Source organism: Periophthalmus magnuspinnatus, chromosome 3, assembly GCF_009829125.3.
Source record: "Periophthalmus magnuspinnatus isolate fPerMag1 chromosome 3, fPerMag1.2.pri, whole genome shotgun sequence".
Lineage (NCBI taxonomy): Eukaryota > Metazoa > Chordata > Actinopteri > Gobiiformes > Gobiidae > Periophthalmus > Periophthalmus magnuspinnatus.
The window spans coordinates 32,227,728-32,247,548 of NC_047128.1; the positions used below are offsets into that span (position 1 = coordinate 32,227,728).

The 19,821-nt window shown below is 37.2% G+C and overlaps 1 protein-coding gene across 1 annotated transcript; it reads left to right on the forward strand.

The window, feature by feature from the left end:
- Positions 1–60: 60 nt before the first annotated feature.
- Positions 61–13,454, forward strand: LOC117393761 (tetraspanin-15-like). The gene is made up of 8 exons (XM_033991767.2): positions 61–277; positions 4,785–4,970; positions 5,057–5,131; positions 7,240–7,335; positions 9,368–9,484; positions 10,799–10,849; positions 11,366–11,482; positions 11,943–13,454. The coding sequence occupies exons 1-8, from the start codon at positions 188–190 to the stop codon at positions 12,102–12,104; spliced, it is 894 nt and encodes a 297-aa protein (XP_033847658.1). The 5' UTR covers positions 61–187; the 3' UTR covers positions 12,105–13,454.
- Positions 13,455–19,821: the final 6,367 nt, after the last annotated feature.

The window sequence follows — 19,821 nt, forward strand, 5'->3', positions numbered from 1 at the left end:
CATTGTTACACACTCAATAGAAACTACACAAGTGAAAGAGCACATAACAGTGCGCTCAGTGCGCAGTTCATCCATCACAGCCGCTCTCAGGTGCGCTGCTGTACAACGCGGAAGTGTAAAGTAAACAGAGCAGGGCAGGGCTCCTCTATCCCGCTGAGGCAGGACTCTCCACTGTCCTGCTGCCATCATGTCCGACAAAGACGATATTCGCTACTGCCACAGATGCTCTTATGTGCTCCTCAAGTTCCTCTTGTGTTTTTATTCCATCATCTGGTGGGTAAGTCATTTTACAGTTTCGTTGGGGATCGAGGCGCGCGCGCGTGTGTGTGTGTTGTGTTTAAACCGAGACTGTGTGAGCACAACAAGAAAGACACGACCAAACCGTGTAACATGTGACAGGTTTGTGTTATTCTTCCTTAAGTCATTATTTGCACTTACTGTTTTTCCGCATGTAATGGCGGAGACTGAGGCCACATGGCCACACCTTCTTGGCCACCTTTGCTCTACCTGTTTGACACTACAGTGAGAATGCCTTAGAGATTATATCTACACCTCTGTCTGCAGTTTTGTGTCTATGGTCCATGCTGTGGTTGCACTCAGTGATGAGCATATGGTCACATGCTGTAGTTCTGCATTCTCACATTAAACTGAACATTAAACTGAACATTAAACTGAACATTAAGCTGAACATTAAACTGAACATTAAGCTGAACATTAAACTGAACATTAAACTGAACATTAAGCTGAACATTAAGCTGAACATTAAGCTGAACATTAAGATGAACATTAAGATGAACATTAAGATGAACATTAAGATGAACATTAAGATGAACATTGGTGGAGTTCTCTATTTAATTTTCATGCAGACCTATTTAGGATATTTATCAAATGAATATTAGCAGTGTTTTACAAATATTGGCTGGTTCAAGTAAAATACCAACTTAGCAGAAATGATTAAACCAGACAACTTTACTGAAAATCAAGGCTATTAAATGTGACATTTAACTTGGCTAACTAAATCCAAGGTTGATGGAGTCGGCTAATTTTCTCACTCACAATAGAAGTGATTTTCTTTGGCTCAGCTGCTCCTCTTCAGAGAACACCACAGACATGGTTCATATATAAACAGATCGCTATTGGCACCACGCTTAGTTGTTCAAAGAAAATCACAGAATTACAGTTTTCAAGAAGCATTTTAGATGTTTATTTTTCACAGACATTATGGCTTATAGTTGTCATTTATGTAAAAGTGGTAAAACGGTGAATCATTTAATTTATCAGGCTACTCTTTATTCTTATTCAAATATTTATAATTAAGACTCTTTATGAAGCCCAGAGATCCAACTGAGCTGTGGGAGTATATCACCTCCACAACATGAAGTGTTAAAACAGCTGTGAATTTATCATGTTGTTAGTATTGGAAATGCTATTCTGTGTTAGTTGGATAATTAAGTTTAATTAGTCTTGGGGTAGTCTTTGGTTTGTTTATAGGTTCATACTAAGTTTGTGTTGTTTTTGCTTTACAACTTTATAATCTTGTCAAAAGTGAACTAAAAGTGAAATATACCTCATATATACCTCATTTTACAGGAAGCTGGTGAGCTGCTGTGACAAGGATTTCCTGTTTATACTTTAAAAGATTGTTCCCGGTCATTTCTAACATTATGTGCTACAGAATAAGAAAAAGTGACTATTTAATTTGTGTGTCAGAAGGAGGAGTATGTCTTTTGAAGAGATGAGAGGTGTGCAGTAGACCGTTCTCAGTTTATAATGCGCTGATAATGGTTTTCCGTTACAGAGGAGCCACCCACCTATGATACTGGTGAACCTACTTTGCCTTTATTCAAACTGCTTTAACACCTCTGTCTTTCTGCACTTGCAATGAACGGTCTGCTTTCTCCAAGGTTTTGATATTTGATTATAATATTTAAGTACATTGTTTTTTTTGTAATACTTTTGCATTTAGTGTAGTTCTTTTATTTTTAGTTAGATGAGCTTTTGATGATGACACTTGGCAACTAAGCTGCTACAAGCCAAATGTTCGATGCCACCACATTCACAGCTGTGAAGCATTTACTGTCAAGAGAAATTTAAACTTCTCTAGAAACTGAAGCTACAGTATCAAAACAGCTCACACACCTGTCTTCACTTGTGCATCATTGTCCAGCGATGTACCACTGCTCCTTAATTGGAGGACTTTTGAAATCAGTTGACCACTGCAGGTCGAGAATGCTCACAAGAGCTGTGATTTTATAGTTCTTTTATAACCTTGGCAATTTGTTTTGTTTTTATATTCAATATGCTCAATTTCACTTTTATCAACCAATTGTTGCCTGTGTGGAACAATGAGGCTATATCATAAAAGTATAGTAGTCATATCTGAATTTCAAATTATTTATAAAAAAAAAAAAAGAAGAACGAACTGGACAATAACACTGTGCCGGTGCATGTGGTCAGGTTCCTTGCAGGTCACACAGACCATGTTGATATAAGCAGTTTCAAATTATCTGAGATTCAGGTACTTCTCACTTATCTTTAACTAGCCTGGAATTGAATCAGTCAATTTGTGGGTCACCCCTTCTGGGCCTCTCTGTTACTCCTCCAGTGTGTCTCTGTAGTGATCTACACTGTCATATTCCAGGGTCATGGGTCACTCTGAGGTCATTCGCCCGATCATCTGTTGAGTGTCTTCTCAGCTGCATGATTAAAAGTCTAGACTTTAATCTATAAATCAACCTCTAAAATTTCATTCAACTTTTTTAGACACTCGTGGATTTTTTAGGTTAATCTCCTCATAAAAGAACAGCATGTAATTAAATAAATGTTAAAACATCTCATACTTTAATATATTAATCTAAAATCTTATAGATGGCCAAATTATAACAAAAAAGTAATGGTATTTTATTATTTCATTTGAAAGATAAATACTCTAAACTATGTGTTTAATTAGGGTTAGCCACTTGCTTGTCGCAGTATTCAGGGAAAAGGAAATGCAAACCAAAACTTGAATTTACATTTTTTTTTTTTTGCATATTACTTTAGCTGTTTAAAAGTACTTAACCTGTTCTTACAATAGCGATCAGGGACATGTAAGGAAGCACACCATGGTGGTCTATAAACAGTTTTCACTCTTGGTGACAACTTGTAGAAAAGGAATGTAAAAATGAAAAACGTGAGGTGACGAGGGAAGGGCACAGTTAAGAGTCTATTAAAGACTGAAATGTTTGCGTTACTGTCCTACCACCTAAACCCAGTGCTAGGAGAAAAAACAGACTACCTAAACAAGTTAAGGTGGGCTACAAGAGAATATTGAAAATAGTTTTGAAAGCAGGCAAAGTTAGAGATAAATGTCAAAAAGCTGCAAAATGAGTTGACCGATGAACTCAACGATCCAAACAAGGCTGTAAGGAGATATTTCACCTCTTTTCTGTTTAATTTTACAGTTAATTTTCTTTTTTGCAATACCTCAGCTGCAATTGAGACATTTATGAACTGTTTTAAACCAGTTTTAATTATTGGGACAATCTAAACAAATATCAAGATATTCATTTTTGTCATTATTGTCTATCACTATTGCACATATAGTTGAAATTCCTTGCTTTTTCCTCTTTAAGCCCTTTATGCCGCTGGAATGTCATCAGTACAATGACATGATGATGATTAATACAGGGCTTTATAGTTTGCAGGTCCATTTGATTTGTGGGAAGTCATGGTATTATACTTAATAAAAGATAAACACTTCTTATTCATGATGTTTTCTGTTAGACCATTATTTTGATAATAATCACAGTATATCTTTAATTGCAATTATTTAGACTATGAAGATTATGACATCAAATTTCAGTATTTTTCTATGTCTAATATCAATACTTTAAAATGTTTGCAGGTACCAATAATCCACCAATTCCAGAGGAGATAATGAGTGTCTATTTCCTAACTAACAGTATCAAGCAGAGTATAAGTATAAGTATAGTATAAGCTCATGCACTCGAGAATAAGATGCAGAACTTTTCTTTGCAAGCACAATAGGTACAGGAATTTGTTTATATCTGTATCAGTGAAACTTATAAATAATGAACTGGAGATCAAAAGAAGAGATGATTTGTGTATTTACGAGCTTTTTGTGTGAGTCACTGTGCGCTATCGTCTGGCGTTTTATCATTGTGAGATGCATGTGGGTGATGTTTCGAGCAGCTCCCTCTGTTCCAAAGAAATTTCTTTTTGGGAGACCAATAAAATGAACTAACTGTGTTCTGTAGCTTTTATTTGTCCTCCAAGTAACGCCGAAAAGCTTAACATTAAAAAATGTTCTTGTTATATCAATTCATAGACTCCACCAACCAGAATATTACCGTAGTTACTGCTAGTATCAGTGCATTTTAACTATATATTCCTTTAATAACAAAACACTTACAAGGCTCAGTGTGAGAAAAGACCAGTTAGGCTCTATTAAGACTGGTGGAGTAATTAATGAACACTCTGTATTTGTCTACCCCTGTGTCCTGAAGCTCGAGTTTATTAGAACTTCTAAATAAAGATGTCATTTACCAAAATCAAACATGAAAAGATCTCCTGTGGTCTATTTCAACCTGGCACAATTACAAAATCTAATTGGACTGTAATAAGTCACAAAATTCATACTAAAAAGAAGAGGCAAGAGCAATGTATTTATATAAATAGCCTTTATTTGTGTTTTCGCCTATCAAAGCAAAAAGCAAATTTCATGCAAATATGGGGATCACTTCTTACTTGCTTATAAAAATGTGCCTTCCTTTTGCCTGCAGCTTATAGGTGGCTGTATCCTGGCTATAGGCATATACGCAGAGGTGGAGAGGCAGCGTTACAAGACACTAGAGGGAGTGTTTTTGGCCCCAGCTATTATCCTAATCCTGCTGGGCATCATCATGTTCGTAGTCTCGCTGATTGGCGTTTTAGGTTCACTGAGGGACAATTTAACTCTGCTAAAGGTGGTAAGTACAGTTTGTAGTAAGTTTTAATGACAAGACAAATTCAGTGACGACATGTGAGATTATGATGACATTATGATATATTTCAGTTTATGTACACGTTGGCGGTGTGCCTGATCCTGCAGCTGCTCGGAGGGATATTGGCACTAGTTTTCCGAAACCAGGTGAGTCCTTGTCAATCAGAGCCTGAGCATATCTTTCACCTTGAGATTTCTTTGGAGAAATGTTATTATTGGCTGCCGTAATTAAAATGATTATGGATGAGAACTTGGCGAATGGACCAGTAATTACATTAATTCATCTAAGTCTATTATAAGGTATAGGATTATCAAGATGTCTGTGAATGTTGCTGAAACTATTCAGAAATAATGCCGTCTTTTCAACTGCTGTTAATCTGGTTTAATTTAAGATCCCCATCTTCATTTATTCTATTTTCTTCTTCTGTTTTCCATCTGATAAAAGGGACTATCAAGCTCCTGTGCATCTAAAACGCAAAGCTATAACCTGCAAATTTCCAATCAAATGAACTAATCTGCTGAGAATCAGGTTTGTGTGACTAAAACTGGCCAAGGTGTTGATCATCATGCTTTAGAGTTCCAGTATCAGTGGCATTAAATGGTCCTCAATATTACTGTATTGCAAGTGAGTGTAATGCTAATCTAATGCAATCAACGTGACACTTTATTATTTGACCTTGAAACTTGTGTGACAGGACGGATGATGCAATTATAGGATGTAGAATGTGCATCTACTGTTTATACATAGAAGAACAAGAAAATGCTTCCTCTCAACCCACTATTGTATATTTGATGTTACTCAGCTGTAGAAGTACAAAAATATTCACTGCATGGGTCTACAATGTGACGGCCTCATAGCATAATAAATCATTTTTTGGCCAAATAGATTTTTGGTCTTCTGTTCTCCAGAGCCTGCTGCATCTGTAGCTGTCATTGATGTCCTCGGGGAATCAGAAAATGTTTACAGCCAAACAATCAAACTGCCCATATTGGTTGTTTGTGTGTCATATAAACACATTGTAGTCACTGTAAAAAATGTCTCTGCTGTCTCAAAGTCAAGTAACTGCTTATATCTTCAATCTGTCAGGTAAAGTTACGTCAGAGCTGTGATAAATTTCAGAGTTGTCCAGAAATCTGGTTTCCACTGAGAAACAATAGGAGATTTAACACTTGAGTTCTTGGTCATGGCCAATTCAGCACAGAATATACAATGTATAGTTCTAACTATACATAAATATATTAAATATTCAACCATTAAATTAAAAACAAATTTCACTTTCCTGAAAAACAACTTGGGCAATTATGCTATGAGGATAATCATATGCATCCTTGAATCTTGGTCACTCGGCTCCCATATCATCTTTGTCACAAGAGAAAATCAGTGATTCTTCCTGCTTTATATTCTTGATTTTTGCATACTGCGTAAATTGACGACATATTTGAAATTCAAATTTTCACATATGTTTAATTTATATTATAATACCGGTACTTTAACATAGTGTTCAGCATCAACAATATGACAGCGTCTTAAAAGTGTGCCTTTATCTTGGTGCACTACAGAGACTTATGAGAAAAAATATAAAAAGAGAATAGGAGATGTGTATGTTGAATATCATGTAGAACTGTACAATTTCAATACCTTCAAATACCTTCTCTGCAACATAGTAATGGTCTTAGATACTGCAACATAGGGTGGAGATGCTATTGCTTTGCCTGGCATGTTTCACAGTATGACATTAAATTTATCTAAACTGCAACTATTAAATTCCAGGTGTTTTTATTGCAAAAATACCTTAAAACAGACAGAAAGACAGAACAAACAGATTCTTCTTGGGAGAGGGCTTGCCTCTCTACAGAGCCGACCTGTAATTTGGCTTGGTGGTGTAATAGTAAGATTAATGTCAGTGGCACAAAGCATCTTCAATACACAGCAGAGAAACAAGCAGGGAAGTAACAATGAGCACCAATAAAACAGCAAATTGAATCAAATGGTGCATCAAACATGTATGTGTAGTTAAGGGAAAACGAGGTACTGCAGCAGATTGTGACTGACAGCTGTGCCATGTTATAAACTCATCTTTAAATCTTTCAGTTGAGTGGATCAGTCACCTTGACTAATTAGGTGGTTTCTTACACTTGGTGTGTGTTTCACATAAACAGTAGATCAGCTGTTTCATCAGGATTTAATGAAATGGTACCTGACCTTCCCCCATGCATTAACATACTAATTGTTTCTCTTCATTTTCTTCACGCAGGCGATGAATTTGGTGAATAGAAGCATCAGGAGAGGCATTAAAAACTACTATGACGACTTGGACTTCAAAAACATAATGGATTTTGTTCAGAAACAGGTATGACATGTGATGTAGCTGGTAAAGAATATATACCTCCATCAGCGTCTAGTACAAACACTGCTTTTATTGTACACAAAGAATGGAAGTTATGAGCAACACAATGAACTGAGCCACAGTCAAGTTATAACCACAGCTAATCATCATTAAAAGCACATACAATTATGTCATTTAGATGATCACAGACTCACCAACATTAAAATCCTTTTTAGTTGTTATAGATTTTTTTCCCTGTTTGATGATGTTTGAGTGATTTGTTGGCTCAGAGATGCCATCTATGAGACTGGAGACTTGGATTAGAGCTGACAGGCAAGCACAGTCAATTTTCAGCATAAATCTATAAAACTCTATATGGGATTTTGTACCTGTTTCTTTAGTTGTAAAAAGTACATGCTCAGTTTTAAGTAACAGGGCCTGACAGAACACTGGTCTCAAACTTGAGCAGTATAATTAAAATACATGATGCGAATGTCCTAATGAATTATCAGCTTGTAGACATCCTATTGATAAAAAAGGAGATGCTGCATTGACTTGTGGCTTACAGCCCACACAGAGAACAAGCCAATTAGCGACCTGGTTAGTCACTCGTTCACCCTGTCTGAGATGCCAATGTCCAGACATCAGTCAGTGGGTGTGTCCATCTGCGTCTGCATCCAACAATGCATTGTCAGGTTAAAACGTTGCTCTTCAGTTTTGTGCAAGAGTAAAGACAGTTGGACTGACATAGAATTCATTATAGTCATTAATTATGGCCTTGGCACAGCTGCCTCGTCTAATACATTTTGGTGCATGTTTTAATGGAGGCTAGATAATCATTATTGCTATCAAGTTAATGGGATTTTTTTAAAATTATTGTTATTATTATATCAAGACACATTTCATGCAGTTATTTAAATTGAATGCATTGAATTAATTAATTTAAATTGATAGTTACATATTGATATTTTTACAAATTTAGCTTTTGTGTATTGTGTATTTTCCATTATGAAATTCCCACCATGAGATATGAGAACCAACAGGCTCTGACTAACATGAATATATTTGTGCAATATACACTTGTGGCAAAGTGGGTGACGTGTTTTTCCAAAAGACTGACTTGCCAATTGAAATTGGAGGAGAATGGCTTAAACTTAAAATAAAAATTAAAAAAATTTGCATTTGGAAGTCTTGTTTGCTGTTAAACAAATTAATCTGTCTACAGACCCTTGGATCTGCCGGCGTTTGGTGGTGGATGTAGCTTTATCTCAGTGCATTTCCTATTTGGGTTTTCACTGTTGAAGCAGTAATGATTGGTTGGCACCCTGGTGTGGTGTTGGCATATTGATGACACGCCTGTCAAAGAGCAGTCTCATAAACATTCATATATTCATCCATCAGCCCTAAATTCATTTTACTTTTATATTAACAATCATCAGTACTAGTGATTCTGCAGTCTTTCTGACCAGCACTGCATGTAAAAAAAATTTAAAAAAAATTATTTATATATATATACACACCTCAGAATCTCCAGAATCGACTCACTGAGCTGCAGAGGCTGCACTAGCACTGATTCATGATTGACTTGGTAGTGAGAGGCCAGAGAGAGGCATTTTAGGCTTAAACCAACTGGATTTCAGCATTGAAACTGATAACCCAAATGAGAGACTCAGGTTAGACTAATTCTGATTTCTCGTTGGATAATTATCTTGAGAGCCAAAAAAGACAAATTATAACTTTAACAACTTCGCCATCATGTCCCATGTTTTTGTAACACTAAATTCATTATATAAAATAGATTGTACAGCATTGCTTGTGTGTCCAGTTGTGTATGAATAATCAACAGGGAAGTGATTTCCATGACCTATTCCCAACAACACATTCAAAACGGTCACAATTATTCAGCTTGTCTCAGAAATTATGGCGTATCTTGGCAGCAAATGTGTTTGGCTTTCATCCAGTTGAGTCTCTGAAATGATCTGGCATAATGATTTTCTTTCATCTACACATAATCCCTGTTATGTCTCCTCTGCTCTCTGCACTCACTGCTTCTCAGTTTAAGTGTTGCGGAGGTCAAGAGTACACAGACTGGGCGGTCAACATGTACCACAATTGCTCTGCTCCAGGTCCTTTAGCCTGTGGAGTCCCCTACACCTGTTGCATCACCACCAAGGTTTGTATTTTTGCATCTAATAACATTGTTTCTTCATGAATGAAAATGAGTATCTAGTACTGCATGAACACAAAGTTCAAAAGGACACAGTGTAAAAATAATATGGTTTTATTATAATGGTTCGTGCTACTGTTCACCAGCTTAGGCACAGCAAAGGCAATTTTCACCCACACAATCACAACATAGTGTTTTCATATAATTATAATGGCCCTTCAGGTTCCTATCTGTGGGTTTCACAATGATGAAAAATTATGATCATTGCCATAGCAAATTTAAAACAAAACATGTACTATTTTGAATGTTGAAAAGCCTTAAAAATGCCCCATATAACAAGAAGCTAAAACACATTATAGTGAAGAGGGGTATAACTATTACAACCATACACAGCTAGGGAAATATTTGGGGAAGTCATAGCTATTGATATAATTGTATGCAGTTTATTTTGCACACATTTTGTACAGTCTATTACTGCATCATGTGGGACTGTCAATTTGGATAATTCATATTTTTACACCATACTCAGTGTTGTGCTCTCAAATGTGGATGAGACTTTCATCTTAAACATATATCAGGTCATGCACCTGGACTGGCACAGGGAGGAGGACAGACTGATCTGAATGACCATCTGACTGTCAGCTGTTGCCTTGGAAACTGATCTGGACTGTTAAAATATGCTTAAATGTCATCATATTTTTATATCTAGATTAAAGAAGAAATATTGTGTTTTTTGTTTGTTTTGTTTTAATCTAAGACTGTTGACTTCCATTTGAAAATTGAGGCGAGTTTGTAAATGAGAAGTGAAAAAAATAGTTAAATGTTCTTAAAAGCTCTTTAATGATTATTTAAACTTGTGTAATATCTTTACCATTTTTCTTCATGTTACTTCCTAAGGCTGGTTATCACACTTGCTTGTTGCAGATGGCAAGCAGGGGCCATATTTAAAATAGCATGTGAATCTCCATGTATTTGAATATGGAAATGCTGGATTAGCAAATGCTGTCATTACACCAATATTTTATTCACAGCCAAATCAAACTCATTTGGACAGTCAACACATGCCACACTGTCACTGTCATTCTTACAGTCACTTTAACTGCTCATACATAGACCGTTTAGTAACTACGGGTTAGGGTCTTCTGTATCAGATAAAACTATATACAGAATAAGCTTTACATTTTTCAGAGGAACACAACAAAATTCAAAGTTAATGCAGAGGTTAATTTGAATATACAATTGTATACATGTATGAAAACATAAGCAACTAAACAGCTGCTTCTCTTGTTTCTCATTTGTGTTTCCTTGTCTCTCTTGCAGCCTAATGAAGTGGCCAATACTCTGTGCGGTTACAGAGTGCTCGAGAAAGAGGTTGGTCATCTCTGATGTGTAGTGGTCGGCATGCCCCAATGGAGCTACATGTGCAACTTGTTGTTTTTATTAAGGGATTTCAAAAAACATATGAAAAGGCCAATATTTCAGTTTTAGCGTTCTATTTTCTACTTCATATCAATTTGCTGTTCATATCAGAGGATTGCATTTCACCTTTAGTGGCTCAGTGGTTGGAGCACTCATCTACCAACCCAAAGGTTGAAGAATCGATTCCCGCTCCGGGACATATTGTCATATTGTCTTGTATGATGTGATGTGCATGAGGGACTGGTGGTGATCAGAACGGCTGATGTGATGTTGCAGATTAGCAGGTTGCTTCCTTCAGTCTACCCCAGGGCAGTTGTGGCTAGTAGTAGTTTACTATCACTAGGTGTAGAGTGAATAAATAATGCAATGTAAAGTGTCATTTGAATTAAAAAAAGACTGCACTAAATGCATTGTTTTATATTACGGAAATAAAGCTTAAGCGTGTTATATGTGATTTATTTTTCTTAGCGTTTGGATTTAATCGATGTCATTCACATCAGAGGGTGTACTGACGCCTTCTTCATCTGGCTAATGGACAACTACAAGTATATGGCAGTTCTGCTGCTGGGGATCCTGCTGCCTCAGGTAACAACATACTGATCATTACAATACAATTACAAACAACATTTGAATCTGTAGTGTCCTTCCCTGATTGTCCTATTTACTTACCATATCACAAAGAAAGCTCTACCACAACTCGCCTGCCTCTCTCTTGTGGGTTTGAGACCAGCTTCTGACAATTTTTTGAAAAACAATTAAAAATGACAATAAACCAACCAAATTAGTTTATGTAATTATCTTCATGGTGCAGTGATGAGTTAACAAAGCCTCAAACAACAACAAACCCCATCTGATTCTGATCTTATGGTCTGTTGTCCGTCATAATTCTGTGCTAATTTCTTAATCTTTTATGTTGCTAATCATTTTACTGACTTCTTAGCGTTGAGAAAATTGCAGCTAACTGAAAATTCTAAACCTGTCAGAAGTCTTCTCCATCTTCTTAGTCTTAACCTCCTCAAGCTAATCACTGCTTTGCTCTTGGCAGTTCTTTGGTGTGATTGTGAGCTGGCTGTACATCACGCGAGTGGAAGATGCTATAACGGAATACGGCCATTACATGGACGGACTCCTGGACTCTGCAGAGAGGGAGACCAAGAGTCACCGGCGTGTCACAAAGTGGTTTAAGTGCATGCCAGATATCGACTAAAGGGACATCTAATAGACAGAAGCTCCTCAAACTCTCAACTAACAACAAACCAAACTGCAAAAATACTGAACCGTGCCTTTATCGGTATGAGGGATAAATAAACTGTTCAGGCATGGCATACTACAACAACGCACAACTTTACTTTGGATTTTTACATTAAGATTTTGTATTAAGTAGTTTTATGTCAAGTAAACTCAGGCTTTTATCAGTGATCAAACCTCATTGTTTTTAATTGTTTGTTATACCATCATTTCAGTTATTACTCGTATCTACCTAACAGTCCATCTACTATCCATCTATAGTGCTTTCATTTGTCAGTTGTTGTTTTGGTTTTATATTTTTCACTATTACTCGATTCATTTTAGTGTCCTAATACTGCAGTTTAGATAATGACCCTGGTTTGTGGAGCAGGCATAATGCATGTTTAATTCAATTTTTCAACGAATTTGCATCAGTGTACTCTTTTTAATTACTGCTTTCCCTATAAAATGTGTAGCAGTTTTATTTTTTTGAGGCTAACTGTAGCTGAACAATAATGTGAAGTGTGTTGCGGCACCCGTCTCATGATGAATAGAGCAGAGTAAAAGGAGACCACGATCAATCTGCCCTTTATATCACTACTTTCTGTCTGGCCTTGAAGCTTAATCTGATTTCAACAAAGGCAGATAGTTTGAGGTTTGATGTTTCTTCAATGGCATTTTTCAGTCCATTTACTATAAAGGGTAAGATGATGATGTTTAGTGGTACACTTTCAGCCACAACTGCATCAGGGCATAACCAGTGTTAGGAAGAATACTTGAAAATGTATTTTGTTAGAGAATAGGCTTGATCAATGAATCAGTAATATTAAGAAGGAAATATTGCACATGTACACACCCCAAGAGCTGTATTTTCTACTTTTCTCACAAATACAGTTAATTTTAGACAAGTTACTGTATTTTGAAAACTACAGTTACTCTTAACACATTTTAAGAATACTAATTTACTAATTATCGGTTCATGTTACTTCCTAAGGCTGGTTATCATATTTAATTTTAGATATAAATTAATTTTGTTGTTTGTTTGTTTTTTTAAAGTTGAATTTTAAATTGAAGTGTGTTTTGTTTGTTTTCTGGGTATATATAACTTTGATTAGTAAGATTTTCAGAATCACAGGTGATGTGGGGAAACTACTACTTGAGTGTGATTGGTGAAGAGTGAGTGAACAATAAACATGTTTTGTTATGTTCTGCTTTTTGCCTTTGGTGTAGTGGAAGGTGTACTCAGTGAAATGGAACGTTAAATAATTGATCTCCAATACCACTCTGTGTACCATGTGAGAAGTCAACTTAAGACTTGAATACCCTGATACTAGTACACTATAATGCCTGTCCAGTTTTATTATGTAGTAAAATGCTTTCATTACTTATTTCAGTCAATCTGCCATGAGACCATAACCTTTTCTTTGATTAATGGTGTACAGAAACACACAATATAAATGATTAGCTCTTCCCACTGCTATAGGAATAAACATGTTGAAGTGGGTTTCAAGGTACATTCACACTTTTACGCATTTGCACATTTACCATATTTATATATATATATATATACACATATACACACACACATAGATTTATATTAGATAAAGATATAGCTATACACATAGATATAGATATATAGATAGATATAGCCTTGGTGGGTTAATATACTGGAGCTGTAAAGAACAGCTATGACTCTGGATGTGAGAGGCTAGACTAGGCCTGGCTGTATTTTCATTTTTGAGAATTTTATAATACAAGAGAGTGCAAATAAATGATTGAGTTAGAAAGGGAGGAACAGGATGTGACCTTGGTACAAGTGTGGGAATGCAACATTCTTCAATGTGGATCTTCATTGTACACTGTAGATATACATTTTAAAAATATCAATACATCCTCCTATTCAATGAATACAGGAGGAATTAGATTGTATTTTATTTATTGCATTTGTTATTAGAGATGGGTAGTACTCAATTACATTGTTTACTTAGTATTAGTATTTTTTTTTTTTTTTTTCTAAAATAGTACACAGAATATTTTTCACCTGTCCTGGAACCACCACCTTAACATGGGAGGAGGAGTTTGAGCAGCCCGACCAGGCACAGTCCGAAGGAGCAATATGGAACAGCAACGTGGAGCCAACGTGGACATCCAGACATGGAAACTGGCTCTAGGGACATGGAATGTCACCTCGGAGCTTGGAACCTGAGCTTGCGTGGGAGGTTGAGCATTACTGACCAGATATAGTTGGCCTAACCTCAATTTTTTCCATAACAAACACCATGTTCAAGCACAAGAGTATCTGTCAGTAATGTGGCACCAGGACACACTAAGCCAGACGTTGATGATTGACTTTGTTGCCGCGTTATTTGACCTCTGATCGTGTGTCCAAGATGATCAGAGGTTTTCAACTTGCACCTTCCAGGGAAGGATGGACATCGAAAGTAAAGGATGTCATCTGGCTGAAGAATGTGTCCTATGGAGCCTTGTTAGCTTGTGGAGACTCCTAAGGCAGCTTATGGGTACCTGCGACCCAAACAGTCACAGAAGCAAAAACTTGTGGTTGGGAGGAGTTTGGGGAGGCCACGAAGGAGGACTATCAGTCAGCCTCAAACAAATTCTGACAAACCATCTGATGCTTCAGGAGGGGGAAGCAGTGCTTCACTAACACTGTTTACAGTACGGGTGGAGAGCTGTTGACCTCGACTTGGATGTTGTTGGAAGGTGGAAGGAATACTTTGACGATCTCCTCAATCCCACCGTCAATCCCATCTTCCTAGAAGAAAGCAGAGACTGAGGACTTGGAGACAGAATCATCCAGCTGAAGTCACTGAGGTGGTTGGCAAGTTTCTTGATGGCAAGGCTCCAGGGGTGGATGAGATCCATCCTGTATATCTAGATGTTGTCGGGCTGTCTTGGCTGACAATCTGACCAATAGTCGAACCTTCTATTCAGGAGGTGCAGTGTGGTTTTCATCCCGGTCGTGGACCAGCTCTATACTCTCCATCAGGTGCTCGGGGGTTCATGAGAGTTTGCCCAACCAGTCCACATGTGCTTTGTGGATTTGGAGAAGGCATTTGACCGTGTCCCTCATGGTGTCCTTTTGGGGGGTTCTCTGGGAGTATGGGGTCCTGGTCATTTGCTTAGTGCTGTCCGGAGCTGTATAACCAGAGCAGGAGCTGTGTTCGAATTGCCAGCAGTAATCAAACCTGTTCCCAGTGCACAGTGGACTCTGCAAGGGCTCCCTTAGAGATAGGGTGAGGAGCTCAGTCAGACGGGAGGAGTCTAGCCGCAGCTCTTTCAGGTAAGGTAGCTCCAGCATCTGTTCTGGAAGCCTCCTGGACACCTCCCTGGGGAGTTGTTCTGGCCATGTGCCGCTGGGAGGAGGCCAGGGAGAAGACCCAGGACACGCTGGAGTGACTATGTCTCTTGAGTGGCCTGGGAACGCTTTGGGATCTCACCGGAGGAGCTGTAGGAAGTGTCTGGGGTGAGAGGAAATCTGGGAGTCCCTTGATAGACTGTTGCCCCCTTGACACGGCCCAAGAAAAGTGGAAAAAAAGGATGGGTGGAGAATAGTTTTCAAACTTCTTACCTATAATAGCACTTGAGTATTACTCTTTCTAGTTTAAAAACTAGTTTTCTTTATTTTGACAAGGTTAAATGATTTGAACATTCATGGTTCTCTTTCTCGTTTTTCTTACTATTTGGAAATATCAGATTTTAAAGTAGTTAATGTTTTATTTTTTTCCAACTATATTAATAAATGATAAATCAGGTGTTACGTCCAGACAGCTACTCGCTTACTTGAGTTTTTTATTTTCTTAGATTCAAAGATTTATTGTCATTGTCACAAGTAACAACAGTTTTAAATATAGAGCATTAAACAATAGTGTCTGCAGTGCAAATATTAGCACAGATACTGTATAGTGTCGATATAGCAGTATAAGGTATAGATGAGTGCAGATTACTTGAGTAATCTTTGGACCAGTACTTTTTACTTCTATAGTATTTAAGTAAATTAAGTAAATTGCTTACTCTACCCACTTTTGTATGTCATTATATTAGACACTAGTCTGCTATTTATGTAGTGGCACTGTCCAACAAGAAAGATTATATAGTTAAGGAATATGCACAGGTTTAAATATGTTTCAAAATATTTGTCAAAGTGAAAGTGTTTTGTCCTTGCTAACACAGAGCTTTTCAAATAGCAGCTAAGTAAATGTTGAAAGGAAATAGCAGCATTCATGTTGGAGAGGCTTTTAAGCATTGTAAAAAGCTACAGATGGAGGCAACAATGGATCATATAACAAATACAGTCTAGTGCCAACTAATGCATGTGCACCTATGGTCACCATGGCAATATACCACAAACATTGGACTTAATTAGGCTAAACATAGTATCTTTATCCGTAATCAGTAATGAGGTAATGCTGAAGCTAAGACTTACAGAGAAAAGCCCTGACAATTACCTGATTAATTATTATTTCCCATCCTGCTTGAACACCGACAGTGCCCAGTAATGTAGGTGGAAGGTGTAGTCATTTATTAGTCTGGTGGCTGACATTTAGCATGGCACATAATAAATTAACCTTGTTAGCTTAGCAGCCAAAAGCACTGATTTAGGAGGGCCCCAGAAGCTGCTCAAATGAACTTAAAGCAACTGTATGTAATATTGTGTTTAAATCACATAAACATGAGCTCACTGTGTCAGATATAGACATGTTCAAATTACTTTTACTGATAATAACTGTTATGCTGATTTATTCTTAATAACAAACACACTGGTCATGAAGGCCATTTGGTGTTTTGGATATTCAATCAGAATACTGAATGAGTCTTACATGAGTCTCTCATTTTGGATTTCAATGCTGAAATCCACTTACTTAAAGCCTAAAAGAATTTTCCCTGCACTGAATCCTCACTACCTTTACACCAGAAGCTGCACCTAATAATTAATCAGTGCTAGTGGAGGCTCTGCTGCAGTATGTGCTGTCCACAGACTGAGAGGGAGAATTTGCATATGTTCTCTGTTTTACAGGTTAAGCTCCGGGCAACTCAGATTGAGTTGTGATTGTAAAATATTTTTTTAAAACTTTAAGGCTACAGACAGTTCCTTTAAGATACTAGGAGTTGATAGAAATCAAGAGTAACATTTTTCATAACATTTAATATAATCAGATCAATATTATTAGTAAATGCCCAGAGGTAACTGATGATGTAATACACTGCTATAGAAAAATGTATTGAACTGGTATTTATGGTTTGTTTTGGTGCAACCTGTATTAAAGTAAACAAAAGGGATAAACTCATTATTTGTGTGAATTCCAATCTCAGGTTTTTATCATAAACAAAATAATCAGCAAATTGAGCCTGCAGACTGAAGAGGGAGCATTACAAGAGCAGCTATTGTGAAGATTCTTTGGCCTAGTTTTTTAACCACCACAATTTGTCTTCGACACAATTAAGACATAGTTCCCAAATAATTTTACTTTTCATTCTAGTGGCTGTGCTTATATGCACATCATTATCTGATTCCTGGAGTTATTGAAATGTTATGTAAACAGATACATTTACCCTCCCTTCACATGCTGCTGACCAACTGGCGACGACTGGACTCTAGATGTCCTCTGTGCCCTGATCCTGCTCTGTAGACCCTCCCTTCCCTTGCCTGGCTGGATGACCAGGTGCCTGGCTGTTGTGGCTCCCGTCCTGCTGTCCTGTGATGGGCCTGTCTCTGTCTCCTAGTTGAGTGGCTCTTGCCCTACAGACTTGAACTCTATCTGTAAATGGATGTGCATTAGTCCTGGACACATCTGCAGTCTGTCCGTCCATGGGAATGGATCTCTCCTTCACTGTGGTGCTCCTCGAGGTTTCTCTTTTTCCCGCAGTTTTTTTTTTTTTTTTTTTAGATTTTCCTTGCCGAGAAGGAGGGTCTAAGGACAGGGGATGTTCTGGGACAGTTCTCCATCTTACTTGTTTTCTGCTGATTAATTTGCTTGTCTGTTTCTCCTTCATTGTTGATTCTCTAACTTTTTGTTAAATTAATTCTCACGTTCAGTCCTCATCAAGACTTTCTACTGTTGTGATTTTGGGCTTAAATAAATAAATTTAATTGAATACATACAGTGTGAGTAATCTGATGTCTTTCTGTTTGTTCACACCTGTTTTGGGTTTTGCTAAGTAGAATTATGCAAAAGGAAAAACGAATTAGGTAAAACACACACCAAATCTAATCAATGGGTTATCGGATTATTCTAGTTATCTGATTTAATAGAGGTTAGGAGGAGTTGATGCGGAGTTTTGAAATTTGCAAATGAAGACTTTCACATGCTCCACAACACTGTTGCCTTTGGGGCTGTGCGGGAAAAAGGAGCTTAAGTTCAGTAGCAGTGAGATTTCATGCACCAGATCTGAAAGCGAAGTCCTCATCAAGACTTTCTTAACTGAAGTAGAAGAATAGATCAAATATTTTTCAATCATAGCTAAATAACTCAATAATAAGCCAGTGAAAAAGTATTTAAAGAAAACATATAAAGTTGAAATGCTCTGTATAAATGGTCGATCAATGGCCCCAGGTTAAGATTATAGCCTACTCCTGTGTATAAGATGCCCTGGAACTATACTTTGAAAACTGTCTCACATTAAACGGATAAGAAATGATTCTGCAACTGCAATCTGTATAACAATTTTATTTCATTGCCAAATATAAAAACTATCAATACTGCCCATTTATGAATACTACAGGCCTACGTTACAATACCATAACCAGGTATCGTTGATGGTTTGGTGTAAATCTGCCATAGCTCACATGGTTTCAATAAAGAATGATGTTGTGTGTGCATTCAAAGCTAACAAGTGAAACGATAAATGGCTCAATTTATCCAAGAAGATGCTCCAAAACATTCTCCAAAAATAATTTCACCCTCTACCTGTTCAGTCACTGCTCAAACCACAACAATCAATAGTTAACACTGCAGTTGTGAATTCAACTGTTTTACAACTTTTAGAGAAAGTCTTCAGATCTGTCCGTGAAATAAATTGTCATCCTACAATTATCATTCTCCCAATTGTGTGTCTGTCGGGACAAGATGTTGGAGACTATTGAGATGTTATTGGTTGCCTTTGTTTTTTGTTGACTTTTTATGTGAAGCACTTTGGGCAAATGAAGTTGTTTTTAAAAGTGCTTGAATTGCTTTACTGTACAGTGTGGTTTATATATTTCGCATTTATTAATTTAGAGGTGTTTTTGCTGTATGTGCAGGGCTGCCTCTCCACAGATCTGACTGACTTCTAACTGGTCGCATTACTTGTTTTTATGCATGGAGGTAGTGGAACATCAAACCATCTTTTTGGAGACAAGCGACAGTGGAGACGTGACTAGAAAAGTTACATAATGCACCTTTAATTTGATTGAGTGGGCTCTCTGGGTTCTTGTTGGTTGCTCTTGATCTGCAGCGATGATCTTGTTTTTTGTTTTGGAAAGGATAGTCAAGAATACATGGTTAATCAGTTATGTGCGTGATGAAGAATGTTTGACCAGCGCATTGGTATTTTTTCCACCACTGACAGAAACATTTATTGATCTAACCTGTTTATCCACCATTTTATTAACATTTGTGGACATGTCTTTGTCCACTACGTATTACCTTTCAACTACAAGCAATGTTCCGCTCCCTCTTGACCTTCACAACACTGAAAAC